The following is a 15,659-nucleotide window of genomic DNA, read 5'->3' as shown; positions in this document are numbered from 1 at the left end:
GAATTACCACACATTTTATGAAAAACAAACTGACGGTACAACTGACGTTCATATTCGGGTTTCCTCAATGCTTTTCACCATCTCCGTAATAATGAATTGGTTTCAGGGTTCTTTACATCTCCCATTCTGTGTTTTAGGAAAGAACATGAAGCGTTCCATCCATGGCGTGGGTCAGATGATGTCCACCATGGTACTGACCAGGAAACAGTCCATGTTTGGAGGTCCAGGGAGGAGTGTTTCCATTATAGAAGGACCGAACCGCAGCAAGGACAGCATCGGCAAACAGGACATCACCGTCATGGACACCAAGTTGAAAATACTGGAAATCCTGCAGGTTTGATAAACCTACTGGAAGCTACGACATCTTCTCATAGGGTTGTGTTTATGCTTGTAATGGAAAACAAGTCATAGCCCTTCATGGATCCCTTTTAATGCTAAGCGCTGTTCTTTCTTTCTCTTGTTGATCTTCAGTTTATCCTGAATGTCCGCCTGGACTACCGGCTCTCCTTCCTGCTGTCTGTCTTCAAGAAAGAGTTTGTTGATGTTTATCCCATGGCAGATGCCGATGCTACAACATCAATGGAGCAAGCAGGTAGTGCAGTGGCCATTTTAAGGGACCCATTGCTGTCTACATTATTCCTCTTTGAACAGCTGCTCTCCACCTCAATCAATCACATCCTTAACTCTGTCTTTAAACAGCCACCATCAACCTGCAGCACATAGGAGATCAGGCGGAGGCCATGTTTGGTGTGGGGTAGGTTCACTACAGAAGTCCTTCTCCAGAACATGTGTTGTTATAATAATAATAATAATAATAATAATAATAAGTCATTTAGCAGATGCCTTTATTCAAAGTGACTTACATTAATGTGTGCATACATGTTACATATGGGCAGTCCTGGGAATTGAAACCACAATCTTGGTATTGCAAGAGCCATGCACTACCAACTGAGATACAGAGGAGCACATACTAACCCATGACTAAGGGTAACATCATGCTAACCTGTGATTGTGTCCTCCTGTCAGGAAGGGTAACAGCATGGTAACCTGTGACTGTGTCCTCCTGTCAGGAAGGGTAACAGCATGGTAACCCATGACTATGTCCTCTTGTCAGGAAGTGGAACAGCATGCTAACCCGTGACTGTGTCCTCCTGTCAGGAAGGGTAACAGCATGCTAACCCGTGACTGTGTCCTCCTATCAGGAAGGGGAACAGCATACTAGAGGTGGATGATGAGGGAGGTCGAATGTTCTTGAGGGTGTTGATCCACCTCACCATGCATGATTACCCTCCACTGGTGTCTGGGGCCCTCCAGCTGCTCTTCAAGCACTTCAGCCAGAGACAGGAGGTGCTGCACACCTTTAAACAGGTAAGGAGATCAATTCAAAATGATGAAATCACTGAAGGCAAAAACAAATAATAAACAAACAATAATGACCTGCACTCCAATATAAACTTGGTACAGTATCGGGCGACAGGGTAGCCTAGTGGTTAGAGCGTTGGACTAGTAACCGGAAGGTTGCAAGTTCAAACCCCCGAGCTGACAAGGTCTGTCGTTCTGCCCCTGAACAGGCAGTTAACCCACTGTTGCTAGGCCATTATTGAAAATAAGAATTTGTTCTTAACTGACTTAAATAAAGGTAAAAATTAATGTACTCTATTGCCATCTCGTTATTATACAGTATCTATATTTTCTTGCCATCTTTGTTTCCTGGTCACTCTGAAATTCTCTCCATGTTGTCCTCAGGTCCAGTTGTTGATCTCGGGGCAGGATGTTGATAACTACAAGCTGATAAAGAGTGACCTTGACCTTCTCCGCACCATGGTGGAGAAGTCTGAGCTCTGGGTGGACAAGAAGAGCGGCTCTGGAGGAGGGGAGGGGAAGAAAGACAAAAATGAAAATGTAGAGGTGAGGGCTTTAGATTGAAGAAACTCTATTATTATTACCAGTGTAGGAACTAACACCGTGCTAACACCGTGCTAACACCATGCTAACAGCACTTAGTGTTTGAACTAACACCGTGCTAACAGCACTTAGTGTAGGAACTAACACCGTGCTAACACCGTGCTAATAGCACTTAGTGTAGGAACTAACACCGTGCTAACAGCACTTAGTGTAGGAACTAACACCATGCTAACAGCACTTAGTGTGGGAACTAACACCGTGCTAACAGCACTTAGTGTAGGAACTAACACCGTGCTAACAGCACTTAGTGTAGGAACTAACACCGTGCTAACACCGTGCTAACAGCACTTAGTGTAGGAACTAACACCGTGCTAACAGCACTTAGTGAAGGAACTAACACCGTGCTAACAGCACTTAGTGAAGGAACTAACACCGTGCTAACAGCACTTAGTGTAGGAACTAACACCGTGCTAACAGCACGTAGTGTAGGAACTAACACCGTGCTAGCAGCACTTAGTGTAGGAACTAACACCGTGCTAACAGCACTTAGTGTAGGAACTAACACCGTGCTAACAGCACTTAGTGTAGGAACTAACACCGTGCTAAAACCGTGCTAACACCATGCTAACAGCACTTAGTTTAGAAACTAACACCATGCTAACAACACTTAGTGTAGGAACTAACACCGTTCTAACAGCACTTAGTGTAGGAACTAACACCGTGCTAACACCGTGCTAACAGCACTTAGTGTAGGAACTAACACCGAGCTAACACCGTGCTAACAGCACTTAGTGTAGAAACTAACACCGTGCTAACAGCACTTAGTGTAGAAACTAACACCGTGCTAACAGCACTTCTTATTTCCTTTTAGATGGACTTAGAGGATGTGACCCTGAAGAAAGAGCATTCGGATAAGAGCAATGAGAACTACCAGAAAGTCAGAGAGGTGTGTATCTTTTCCATTGGAGCTGTCACGTTTTCCTTCAGCCAGGTTAGCATGTCCCATAGTCCCCGCGGAGTAGTGTTGGGCTGTATTTCTGAAGATATTCTGTTTCCTCCAGATCATGGAGCGTCTGAATAAGATGTGCAGCACAGGGGTGTGGAAAAAGCAGCAGAGGCTCCTGAAGAACATGGGAGCCCACAAAGTGATGCTGGACCTGCTGCAGGTGTCATATGATCAGGTGAGGGATGTACGTGAACGGTGCCTTACCCCCACACTGACAACAAAACACATAGTCCAATAATAACATATCTACTAAAACATCCCGGTGTTGTTATTTAAAGCCACCCTAAATAACATGACCTCTCTCTCTCTCTCTCTCTTTCTCTCTCTCTTGTTCTCTCTCTCTCGTTCTCTCTCTCTCGTTCACTCACTCACTCACTCACTTTCCTGGTTCTCAGCATGACACCAAGATGCAAGGGATCATCAGGTGCACTCACCTGTTCCTGCAGAAGTTCTGCATGGGGAACCTGGAGAACCAGGTGCTGCTTCATAAGAACCTCAGCCTCTTCCTGAACCCAGGAGTGAGTGAATTCACACACCATGTTGTTTTCTACTTCAATCCATCCTATTCTCATCAGAATAATGAACCATCTCTCCCCCTTTCTCCCTTCCCCTCTCTCCCTTCCGCTTCCCCTCTCTCTCTTCCCCTTCCCCTCTCTCTCCCTTCCTCTCCCTCTCTTCCTCTCTGTCTCTCCCTTCTCCCCTCTCTCTCCCCCTTCTCTTTTCCCATCTCTATCCCTTCCCCCCTTCTCATCCTCTTGCTCCCTCTCTCCCTTCCCCATTTCTCTCTCTCCTTTCCCCCCTCTCCCCATTCCCCCTCTCCCTTTCCCCTCTCTCTCTTTCTCTCTGTCCCTTCCCCTCTCTCTTTCTCTCTGTTCCTTCCTTCCTTCCTTCCTCTCTCTCGCTCTCTCTTTCTCTCTCCCCCTTTCTCCCTCGCTCTCTCTCTCCCTTCCCCCGTTTCTCTCTCTCCCCCTTCCCCCGTTTCTCTCTCTCCCCCTTCCCCTCTCTCCCCCTTCCCCTCTCTCCCCCTCTCTCCCCCTTCCCCTCTCTCCCCCTTCCTTCTCTCTCTCCAGCTCATGGAGGCTGAGACGGTTCAGCACATCTTCAGTAATAACTACCAACTGTGTACAGAGATCAGTGAGAACGTGCTGCAGCACTTCGTCCACTGCCTGGCCACTCACGGACGCCACGTCCAGTACCTCAACTTCCTGCACACCATCATCAAGGCTGAGGGGAAATATGTGAAGAAGTGTCAGGACATGATCATGACTGAGGTAAGGAACCTTCCCCCACAATGCATTGTTAACCCTGACTTTTTAATTGGTATGGAATCAACCTCTAAAAGTTGTAAATAATGCTGAAGTTTTTTTCCATGTTTATCTTGTCTAGTCTGTTTCACAATCCAACGTTTGTGTGTGAAACGCTACTAAAATAACGACGTAACTGTTCATCTCACACGGTGTGGTTGTCTCCCCTCTAGTTAACCAACGCCGGTGAGGACGTGGTGGTGTTTTATAATGACAAGGCGTCATTTTCCACCATGCTGGAGCTGATGGCAGAGTCCAGGGAGGGGGTTCAGGAGCACAGCCCCCTGCGCTACCACATCTCTCTGGTGGAGCTGCTATCTGCCTGCGCTGAGGGCAAGAACGTTTACACAGAGATCAAATGTACCTCGCTGCTGCCCCTAGAGGACGTGGTGAGAGTGGTCACACACGAGGATTGCATCACAGAGGTATGTCTCAAATGGAACAGGCATATAATTAATTAGTTAGTAGCCTACATTATCCTCATTTAGAGAAAAAAAACACAGCAGCAGCATGCAATGATCTGCGGACATACACCTGCGAAGGTAATGTTAACATTATCATTACAAAAATGTAAAGAAGGCTGACCCAGCTGTGTGTGTGTGTGTGTGTGTGTGTGTGTGTGTGTGTGTGTGTGTGTGTGTGTGTGTGTGTGTTCCTCAGGTGAAGGTTGCCTATGTGAACTTTGTGAATCACTGCTACGTAGACACAGAGGTAGAGATGAAGGAGATTTACACCAGCAACCACATCTGGAAACTGTTTGAGGACTTCATCGTGGACATGGCCAGGGTAAGTCTCACTCCCCAATCAATGAGACCACTCTCACCCACAAGTCTCATCCTCTCTGTGTTTTCCGCAATCACATGACACGGCAAGATTGTATCCTGTATTTTAAGCCTTTTCCAGAAATGAGAATTACATCAAACATGAAAGCGATTGTCTGAGGATGGAGCTGGACCATCTGACATAAAAAAAGATAAGGGGAAGTTTGATGAAAAAGCTTTAAATAAAAAGGTTCAAATCCAGGCATGTCGCATGATGGCGTGAAACAAAGGGCCCTAACAGGATCCTACTGCCTGACCTGACCCGTGGGTCTTTGGGTAAAGTAACCCCGGCCTTTCATCTACAGTTCTTGTCCTCTCTAATCCCTCTAGGTGTGTAACAAGAGAGAGAAGCGTCTGACTGACCCAATCCTGGAGAAGTACATCATCAACGTGGTGTTTGACACCATCAATGCCTTCTTCAGCTCCCCCTTCTCTGAAAACAGCACCTCTCTACAGGTCAGCACACTGCTGCTGCCTACTCAGAGGCTTTGTCATGATATAACGTTTGCTGTAGAGCCTATGTATTGTCTTACAGTGTTTGTGTAGTCAGGAAGTGTAACGAATTCTCATTGTGTGACTCTGATATCCTCTGTGCCTTTAACCAGACCCACCACACCACAGTAACGCAGCTGCTCCAGTCTAGCATGCGTCTGCTGGAATGTCCCTGGCTGCAGCAGCAACACAGAGGCCTGGTGGAGACCTGCATCCGTACCCTGGCTATGACAGGTGAGACAGACCTACTGCTGCAGGGCCCAGAGGTGGGCTACAGTCAGGGGTATACAGGGCCCAGAGGTGGGCTACAGTCAAGGGCATACAGGGCCCAGAGGTGGGCTACAGTCAGGGCCATACAGGGCCCAGAGGTGGGCTACAGTCAGGAGCATACAGGGCCCAGAGGTGGGCTACAGTCAGGGCTCAGAGGTGGGCTACAGTCAGGGCCATACAGGGCCCAGAGGTGGGCTACAGTCAGGGGCATACAGGGCCCAGAGGTGGGCTACAGTCAGGGCCATACAGGGCCCAGAGGTGGGCTACAGTCAGGGCCATACAGGGCCCAGAGGTGGGCTACAGTCAGGGCCATACAGGGCCCAGAGGTGGGCTACAGTCAGGGGTATACAGGGCCCAGAGGTGGGCTACAGTCAGGGCCATACAGGGCCCAGAGGTGGGCTATATTCAGGGCCATATAGGGCCCAGAGGTGGGCTACAGTCAGGGCCATACAGGGCCCAGAGGTGGGCTACAGTCAGGGCCATACAGGGCCCAGAGGTGGGCTACAGTCAGGGCCATACACGGCCCAGAGGTGGGCTACAGTCAGGGGTATACAGGGCCCAGAGGTGGGCTACAGTCAGGGCCATACAAGGCCCAGAGGTGGGCTACAGTCAGGGGCATGCAAGGCCCAGAGGTGGGCTACAGTCAGGGCTATACAGGGCCCAGAGGTGGGCTACAGTCAGGGCCATACAGGACCTAGACACACAAGGTCAAATTAAGTCGGGGGCGGCAGGTAGCCTAGTGGTTAGAGCGTTGGACTAGTAATCGAAAGGTTGCAAGATCGAATTGAGCTGACAAGGTAAAAATCTGTCGTTCTGCCCCTGAATAAGGCAGTTAACCTACCGTTCCTAGGCTGTCATTGTATATGAGAATTTGTTCTTAACTGACTTCCCTAGTTTAAATAAAGGTTTGTAAATATAACTTAAGATTGTTCTACATTGTTTGAATGGGAGTACCTTTTGATCTTAATGATGACTTTCTCCAATCTTATGTGTGCAGCGAAGAACCGCTCCATATCCCTGCCCCTGGACCTGGAGTCTCAGATCACCACCATGCTGAGCAGCAGTTCCCTCAACTCTCTGTCCCGCTCCAACCCCAACTACAAGAGCTCCACCCGCTCCAGCCGCCCCTCCGCCCCCAACAACCCCTGGGACTACAAGAACATCATTGAGAAGCTGCAGGTTGGACCCATAATCCACCCTGCTCCCATTCCCCTCCTGTGTCCATCACTTTATTCAGCCATAGACACAACAGAAAGAGCAGTGGGAAAATTCCTTGGCCTCCGTCTCTCTGTTTGTTCACTGTTCTTGAGGGTTTGGTGTTTGACCCAGCGGGGTTATAACCCTGTCCCTTCTCTCTGTTTGTTCCTCTACACTGATGTTATCTCCATCTTTTATCGTATTGTGTGTTGATATTTTAATAATAAAAACAATAAATAAAGCTAGATTTGATCCATGTTCAGGACATCATCGGGACTCTGGAGCAGCGTCTGAAGCCGCTGTTGAACGCAGAGCTGTCTGTTCTGGTGGATGTCCTGCAGCAGCCTGAACTCCTCTTCCTGGAGGGGACGGATGCACGGCAACGCTGCGAATCAGGAGGCTTCATCTCAAAGTAAGCCAAGGGACTGCCCTTCTGAGATGGGGAGGGTGTATTCATTTACCAACGCAGTGGAATTTACAGATAGCATTTGGAAAAATGTGTAAGTTAAAGGGCACCCCAATGAATAGTTTTAGTTCAATAGAGTGGAGCAAGTCTTGGTGAGAGTTGGCGGAGGTCTAACATTGTCACTGTGTACCTGTGGCCCAGACTGATTCAGCACACTAAAGCCCTGATGAACTCCGACGAGAAGCTCTGTATCAAGGTTCTGAGGATTCTGCAGGAGATGCTCATACGCACACTGGACTTTAACGAGAAGGTGAAGACTCAATGACCAGTCAGTGTAGGTCTGGTAGATTGACCAATAGAATATCCGAGTGCATTTCATAAAGGGTTTATGAAGGTGTGTAATTGAGGTACTATTTGGGTAAGAAACTAACCGTGTTTTTTTTTTTTTTGTGACTGAATTTCTCATCAATAAGGGGATTGCACTGAGGAAGGTGCTGCTACAGAACTACCTGTTCACCAACAAGAAGAACAACAAGGCAGAGCTGGTTGAACTTGGAGCAACAGGTTTGTTTATATTCAGCTTAGAACAAGATTATTACTGGCTGTTCCTATTGACAGTGTGTTAATGTGCATGTCTATACTGATTGTGTTCCTATTTATACTGTGTTCCTGTTTCCAGTGTGTGTTAATGAGTTAATGTGTATGTCTAGGTGCTGAGCAGGAAAGGGACTGGGTGGCTGTAGCTGCTGTTCAGTGTCATCTGGACAGGGAGGGTGGGACTAAGCTCTTCACCGACCTCATAATGAGTACCAAGAACAACAAGATATTCCAGGAGAGCATCCAGATGGCCATATGTCTGATGGAGGGGGGCAACACAGAGATACAGGTAGGCTATAACACAGGAGAGCACCCAGATGGCCTTAGGACTACTGGAGGGGGCAACACAGAGATACAGGTAGGCTATAACACAGGAGAGCACCCAGATGGCCTTAGGACTACTGGAGGGGGCAACACAGAGATACAGGTAGGCTATAACACAGGAGAGCACCCAGATGGCCTTAGGAGCACCCAGATGGCCTTAGGACTACTGGAGGGGGCAACACAGAGATACAGGTAGGCTATAACACGGGAGAGCACCCAGATGGCCTTAGGACTACTGGAGGGGGGCAACACAGAGATACAGGTAGGCTATAACACAGGAGAGCACCCAGATGGCCTTAGGACTACTGGAGGGGGTAACACAGAGATACAGGTAGGCTATAACACAGGAGAGCACCCAGATGGCCTTAGGACTACTGGAGGGGGGGCAACACAGAGAAACAGGTAGGCTATAACACAGGAGAGCACCCAGATGGCCTTAGGACTACTGGAGGGGGGGCAACACAGAGAAACAGGTAGGCTATAACACAGGAGAGCACCCAGATGGCCTTAGGACTACTGGAGGGGGGCAACACACTAATATTTTTTGTGGATTTTCTTCAGAACTCCTTCTACAAGCTGATGATGGGGGACAACAAGTCAGAGAAATTCTTCAAGGTCCTCCACGACCGGATGATAAACGCTCAGATGGACATCAAGGCCAACGTATCAGTCAGCGTGGGAGAGATGACTAACAAAGACCTTCAGACTGGTGAGAGGGACACTATTATCTCAGATAGTCAAATGCAGGTTTCGACTGTCGTGGTTATGAAATAATTCTTGTAATTTACAGAAAAAACTATGATTGTGTGTCAATGACTACGTATTGTACGTAAGTCTATATGGTAAGGGGATATTGTTGGTGTTTTTAAACTAACATTTCACTTTGTTCATGGTTCCCTCCCTGGTATGTCTCCTGCCAGGCTCTGATGGGTCGGTTCTACCTGGCTCCGTTGTCCCGGCCTCTGAGTCTGATCAGCAAGAGACAGAGATGGGCCCTGCAGTTATCATCATGAAACCCATCCTACGCTTCCTCCAGCTGCTCTGTGAGAATCACAACCAGGACCTACAGGTGGGTGAGAGGCAGAACAAGCGCAACTGATTCAGCTGAAACAGCTACTACTACTACTACTGTTACTGCTACTACCACTACTACCATTACTACTACTACTGTTACTGCTACTACTACCATTACTACTACTGCTGTTACTGCTACTACTACTACTACTACTGTTACTGCTACTACTACCATTACTACTACTGCTGTTACTGCTACTACTACTACTACTACTACTACTACTACTACTACTACTGTTACTGCTACTACCACTACTGTTACCACTACTACCACTACTACTACTACTGCTACTACCACTACTACTACTACTACCACTACTGCTACTACTACTACTACTGTTACTGCTACTACCACTACTGTTACTGCTACTACCACTACTACCACTACTACTACTACTGCTACTACTACTGCTACTACCATTACTACTACTACTGCTACCACCACTACTACTACTACTGCTGTTACTACTACTACTACTGTTACTGCTACTACCACTACTACCATTACTACTACTACTACTACTACTACTACTACTGCTACTGCTACTACCACTACTACCATTACTACTACTGCTACCACCACCACTACTACTACTGCTACTACCACTACTACCATTACTACTACTGCTGTTACTACTACTGCTACTGTTACTGCTACTACCATTACTACTGCTACCACCACTACTACTACTGCTACTACCACTACTACTACTACTGCTACCACCACTACTACTACTGCTACTACCACTACTACCATTACTACTACTGCTACCACCACTACTACTACTGCTACTGCTACTACCACTACTACCATTACTACTACTGCTGTTACTACTACTGCTACTGTTACTGCTACTACCATTACTACTGCTACCACCACTACTACTACTGCTACTACCACTACTACTACTACTACTACTACTACTACTGCTGCTACTACTACTGCTACTACTACTGCTACTGTTACTGCTACTACCATTACTACTGCTACCACCACTACTATTACTGCTACCACTACTACTACCACTGTTACTACTACTGCTCACCACTACTACTACTACTACTACTACTACTGTTACTGCTACTACCATTACTACTACTACTACTACTGTTACTACTACTACTACTACTCTTACTGCTACTACCATTACTACTACTACTGTTACTGCTACTACCATTACTACTACTACTACTACTACTACTACTGTTACTGCTACTACCATTACTACTGCTACCACCACTACTATTACTGCTACCACTACTACTACCACTGTTACTACTACTGCTCACCACTACTACTACTGTTACTGCTGCTACCACTACTACCACTACTACTGTTACAGCTACTACCACTACTACCATTACTACTACTGTTACTGCTGCTACTGGTGCTGCTGCTACTACTACTGATACTACTGCTACTGATAATACTACTACTACTACTACTACTGATACTACTACCGATACAACTACAGATACTGCTACTACTACTGATACCGATACTACTACTACTACTGATAGTGATACTACTACAGATACTGCTACTATTGATAATACTGATACTGAAACTGATACTACTATTGCTACTGATACTTCTGCTGTTACTACTGATACTACTGATACTGCCGCTGTTACTAATGATACTGCTGCTACTACTACTGCTACTACTAATACTACTACTGATACTACTGATACTGCCGCTGTTACTAATGATACTGCTGCTACTACTACTGCTACTACTAATACTACTACTGATACTACTGTTACTACTGCTGCTGCTACTGATACTGATACTCCTACTACTGCTGCTACTACTGATACTGATACTCCTACTACTGCTGCTACTACTGATACTACTACTGATACTGCTGATTCTGCTACTACTGATACTACTACTACTACTGATACTACTGCTGCTGCTACTATTACTACTACTGATACTACTACTGCTGCTGCTACTGATACCGATACTCCTACTACTGCTGCTACTACTACTGCTGCTACTGCTGCTACTACTACTGATACTACTACTACTGATACTGCTACTACTGATACTGCTACTACCAATACTGTTGCTACTACTACTACTGCTACTACTACTGCTACTACTGTTACTACTACTGATACTACTACTACTACTGATACTGCTGCTACTACTGATACTACTACTATTACTACTGATACTGCTACTACTTATACAACTACTGCTACTGTTACTACTGATACTGCGACTACTACTGTTACTACTACTGTTACTACTGATACTGCGACTACTACTACTGATACTGTTGCTACTACTACTGATACTACTACTACTACTGATACTGTTGTTACTACTACTACTACTACTACTACTACTACTACTACTGTTACTACTGTTACTACTACTGATACTGCTACTACTGTTACTACTACTACTACTGTTACTGCTGCTACTACTACTACTGTTACTGATACTACTGCAATTTACTCTCTGCTGAGGTCTAAACAGTCAGTCGCCATTATACAAAACTCAGCTATGAGGTAGCTACGGGTGATGACACTGAAAATGGTCTGTTTAACCCAGCAACCCAACATGACTGACCATCCTTCCCTTTCCCTCCCAGAACTTCCTGCGCTGCCAGAACAACAAGACCAACTACAACCTGGTGTGTGAGACACTGCAGTTTCTGGACGTCATGTGTGGCAGCACCACAGGAGGCCTGGGCCTGCTGGGCCTCTACATTAACGAGAGCAACGTGGTCCTCATCACCCAGACCCTGGAGACGCTCACAGAGTACTGCCAGGGCCCCTGCCACGAGAACCAGGTCAGATAATCGCACACAGTTCGACAGAATTGAAATTAGAAATTAGGTTTATTAAAAGTTCTGTGAGGTTAAAGACATAACACAGATACTTTGTCATGTTGTGATAATAACTGTCTGTTTCTGTAGACCTGTATAGTGGCCCATGAGTCCAACGGCATCGACATCATCACAGCCCTCATACTGAATGACATCAGTCCTCTGTGTTGTTACCGCATGGAGATGGTGCTGCAGCTCAAGGTTCACTTCCTGTTGTTCTACTTTATAAATATAGATCTCTGTGTCCTAACTCCTCTCTGTGTCGTACCTCTGAAATTACATGGTCAGTGACGGTATTGTTTCTCCTGTTTCCAGGACAACGCCTCCAAGCTGCTGCTGGCTCTGATGGAGAGTCGCCATGACAACGAGAATGCAGAGAGGATACTGTTTAACCTCCGACCTCGGGAACTGGTCAGAGCAAAGACCCATCTCTATTTCTTCTTCTCCCTCTATTCTTTCTCCTCATTCTGCTTTATAACTAACCTCTAAAACGGCCCACACACAGGACGGTGCAGAATTGTACAGTAGACGTCAGCCTACATCAGTGTTCTACTCTGCCCCCAGGTAGAGGTGATAAAGAAAGCCTATCAGCAGGAGAGTGAGTGTGAAGTTGGAGTGGTGTCACCTCAAGAGGTCGGCCACAACATTTACATCCTGGCACTTCAGGTAATGGTCCTCTTCAGATTAACAAAGTATATTTATGCACTCCTTTAATAACGTAATTAGTTAATGTTAGAGAATAATGCTTTCACCTGTTATGCTTATGATTGTGGGCCATGTTTTGGTCAGCTGGCGAGGCACAATAAGATCCTGCTCAATCTGCTGAAACCTGCAAAGAGGACCGAAGCAGGAGAGGAGGGTATATCCTCTATGGTCAGTGTTTCTCGCTCTCATTTCATCACTTTTGTCTGTTAATTCTTTGTAGCCTTTCTAACGTGTGTTTATTTTAAAGTCAGTTTGTTTGTACTGGCTTCAGTATATCTGGTTTTCTTATTAATTGGAGGAAGTTGTCCTGTGAACGGCCTCCCTTCACAGGGGGGTCGAAGGTGCTCAAACTATATATATTTTTTTACCTTTAAGTGTGTGTACATTACGGGGATATTGTTTTTCAACAGGAAAAGTTCAAAAAGAGCAGGAGAGTTTCTCCTGTTGACTTCCTGTAGCTGAACCTCTGTTTCTCCTGCTGACTTCATGTAGCTGAACCTCTGTTTCTCCTGTTGACTTCCTGTAGCTGAACCTCTGTTTCTCCTGTTGACTTCCTGTAGCTGAACCTCTGTTTCTCCTGTTGACTTCATGTAGCTGAACCTCTGTTTCTCCTGTTGACTTCCTGTAGCTGAACCTCTGTTTCTCCTGTTGACTTCCTGCAGCAGAACCTCTGTTTCTCCTGTTGACTTCCTGCAGCTGAACCTCTGTTTCTCCTGTTGACTTCCTGCAGCTGAACCTCTGTTTCTCCTGTTGACTTCCTGCAGCTGAACCTCTGTTTCTCCTGTTGACTTCCTGCAGCTGAACCTCTGTTTCTCCTGTTGACTTCCTGTAGCTGAACCTCTGTTTCTCCTGTTGACTTCCTGCAGCTGAACCTGAACAACAGACCTCTCTCTCAGATGTTGAAATCTACAGTGCCGGTGGAGATCGAGGAGCAGGACCCACTGGAGTTCTATGACCAACACACTTCACAGATAGAGGTCTCCACAGCCACACTTCTCCCCTCAATTCACCCCGTACTACAGTAGTCAAGCTTGCTCATTGTGAATAGTCTGAGGTTCACTTGAACTGAAGTCCCCGACTGCAAAAGACCACTGTCCTAACTTGTCCCTGTCCGTCTGTCTTCCGGTCAGATTGTGCGTGAGGACCGCAGCATGGAGCAGATCGTGTTCCCCATTCATCCCATCTGTGAGTTCCTGATGGAGGAGTCCAAGTTCCGTGTGTTCAACACCACTGAGCAGGACGAGCAGGGCAGCAAGGTCACACACTTCTTCCAACAGGCCTCCTTCCTCCACAACGAGATGGAGTGGCAGAAGAAGCTTCGCAGTAAGCAAAAACAGTTGCAGGAACTAACACTCGCACCTGTCTTTACCTACTAAGACTGACTTTGCTGATAACTACTTATTGAGGCCAACATCCAACATTCCTACGACTGTGATATGTGGTTGTCCCAACTAGCTATCTTAAGATGAATACACTAACTGTCGCTCTGGATAAAAGTGTCTAAATTATTAAAATATAAGCTTGGCTCTTCTGATGCCACTGTCCAAGTTCTACTGGCTTTAATCACTCACTCACACACTCACTCACTCGGATGCTGTGTGGTGATAAAATCAAATCAAATGTATTTATATAGCCCTTCGTACATCAGCTGATATCTCAAAGTGCTGTACAGAAACCCAGCCTAAAACCCCAAACAGCAAGCAATGCAGGTGTAGAAGCACTGAAGGGTGTTTGTGTTTCAGGTATGCCGGTGCTGTTTTGGTTCTCTCGCAGGATGAGCACCTGGGGCAGCATCTCCTTTAACCTGGCCGTCTTCATCAACCTCATCATCGCGTTTTTCTACCCCTACGACTCAGGCCAAGGTGAGGCTTGTGTGTGTCAGTGGAGGCTGTTGAGGAGAGGACGGCTCATAATAATGTCTGGAAGGGAATGATACCAAACATATGAAAACCATTGTTTTATAACAATGGCTGGAATGGAGTGGTATGAGCTGCCCTCCCCTCAGCAGCCTCCACTGGTGTGTTCCCAGAATCCTCATCCTGTGTACTTATTGAAGACAAAGAAACTAAACGTTTCATGTTGTGATTGCTGTCCCCTAGGTGCGATAGACGACTCAATGCTGTCCATGCTGTTCTGGGGCTTCCTGGGTCTGTCTGTCATGGGAATGTTCTCCCAGGGTTACGGCCTCAGGCCCTTCACCGTGGCCCTTATACTGCGCTCCATCTACCACTTTGGCATCGGTCCCACTCTCATCCTACTGGGAACCCTCAATGTAAGCCTCACTTGAGTTAATTCCAACTGGGAGACTAAGTTAAACATTTATGTGGCGGTTAGGATTGGTCTCGTAGGCTAGAGCCGGGTTCTGTTAAACTTATCGATAAATATGCTGAATATCACTGACAACATGGTGATTCAATGACTGTTCATCTGTTCCTCTCCACAGCTGATAAATAAGATAGTGTTTGTGGTGAGCTTTGTGGGCAACAACGGGACATTTATCATGGGCTACCGTGCGATGGTGATGGACGTGGAGTTCCTGTATCACCTGGCCTACGTTCTGACCAGCACCCTGGGCCTCTGTGTCCACGAGCTGTTCTACAGCTTCCTGGTGGGTGACCCTTATGACTCACAACGTTATGTTAATAATATTATTGGCAATAAGTCACCTGGCATTACATCATTCAGCGTACACACACATCTACATACACACAAAGA

At 46.5% G+C, this 15,659-nt stretch overlaps 1 protein-coding gene across 6 annotated transcripts in view; it reads left to right on the top strand.

Annotated features, from left to right (window-relative positions):
* LOC110492618 (inositol 1,4,5-trisphosphate receptor type 3) overlaps nucleotides 1-15,659 on the top strand; it is a 57,583-nt gene that overhangs the window by 37,042 nt on the left and 4,882 nt on the right. For 4 of the 6 annotated variants that reach the window (XM_036947617.1, XM_036947615.1, XM_036947614.1 and 1 more), the window contains exons 22-51: nucleotides 138-334; nucleotides 472-592; nucleotides 700-754; nucleotides 1,203-1,368; nucleotides 1,747-1,908; nucleotides 2,777-2,851; nucleotides 2,967-3,095; nucleotides 3,307-3,429; nucleotides 3,982-4,182; nucleotides 4,389-4,640; nucleotides 4,876-5,001; nucleotides 5,367-5,492; nucleotides 5,642-5,762; nucleotides 6,796-6,977; nucleotides 7,259-7,407; nucleotides 7,603-7,711; nucleotides 7,875-7,965; nucleotides 8,112-8,287; nucleotides 8,884-9,031; nucleotides 9,243-9,391; nucleotides 12,003-12,203; nucleotides 12,330-12,440; nucleotides 12,555-12,650; nucleotides 12,804-12,905; nucleotides 13,029-13,112; nucleotides 13,811-13,921; nucleotides 14,075-14,267; nucleotides 14,687-14,806; nucleotides 15,044-15,216; nucleotides 15,388-15,552. In XM_036947617.1, the coding sequence (XP_036803512.1) occupies nucleotides 138-334; nucleotides 472-592; nucleotides 700-754; nucleotides 1,203-1,368; nucleotides 1,747-1,908; nucleotides 2,777-2,851; nucleotides 2,967-3,095; nucleotides 3,307-3,429; nucleotides 3,982-4,182; nucleotides 4,389-4,640; nucleotides 4,876-5,001; nucleotides 5,367-5,492; nucleotides 5,642-5,762; nucleotides 6,796-6,977; nucleotides 7,259-7,407; nucleotides 7,603-7,711; nucleotides 7,875-7,965; nucleotides 8,112-8,287; nucleotides 8,884-9,031; nucleotides 9,243-9,391; nucleotides 12,003-12,203; nucleotides 12,330-12,440; nucleotides 12,555-12,650; nucleotides 12,804-12,905; nucleotides 13,029-13,112; nucleotides 13,811-13,921; nucleotides 14,075-14,267; nucleotides 14,687-14,806; nucleotides 15,044-15,216; nucleotides 15,388-15,552 (4,214 nt within the window). The remainder of the gene's footprint in view (nucleotides 1-137; nucleotides 335-471; nucleotides 593-699; nucleotides 755-1,202; nucleotides 1,369-1,746; nucleotides 1,909-2,776; nucleotides 2,852-2,966; nucleotides 3,096-3,306; nucleotides 3,430-3,981; nucleotides 4,183-4,388; nucleotides 4,641-4,875; nucleotides 5,002-5,366; nucleotides 5,493-5,641; nucleotides 5,763-6,795; nucleotides 6,978-7,258; nucleotides 7,408-7,602; nucleotides 7,712-7,874; nucleotides 7,966-8,111; nucleotides 8,288-8,883; nucleotides 9,032-9,242; nucleotides 9,392-12,002; nucleotides 12,204-12,329; nucleotides 12,441-12,554; nucleotides 12,651-12,803; nucleotides 12,906-13,028; nucleotides 13,113-13,810; nucleotides 13,922-14,074; nucleotides 14,268-14,686; nucleotides 14,807-15,043; nucleotides 15,217-15,387; nucleotides 15,553-15,659) is intronic. The other 2 variants (XM_036947616.1, XM_036947618.1) reach the window with 1 other exon arrangement.

Source organism: Oncorhynchus mykiss, chromosome 16 (genome assembly GCF_013265735.2).
Source record: "Oncorhynchus mykiss isolate Arlee chromosome 16, USDA_OmykA_1.1, whole genome shotgun sequence".
NCBI classification, from domain to species: domain Eukaryota; kingdom Metazoa; phylum Chordata; class Actinopteri; order Salmoniformes; family Salmonidae; genus Oncorhynchus; species Oncorhynchus mykiss.
The sequence above is the reverse complement of the archived record's forward strand: the minus strand, read 5'-3'. Positions and strand labels throughout refer to the sequence as shown.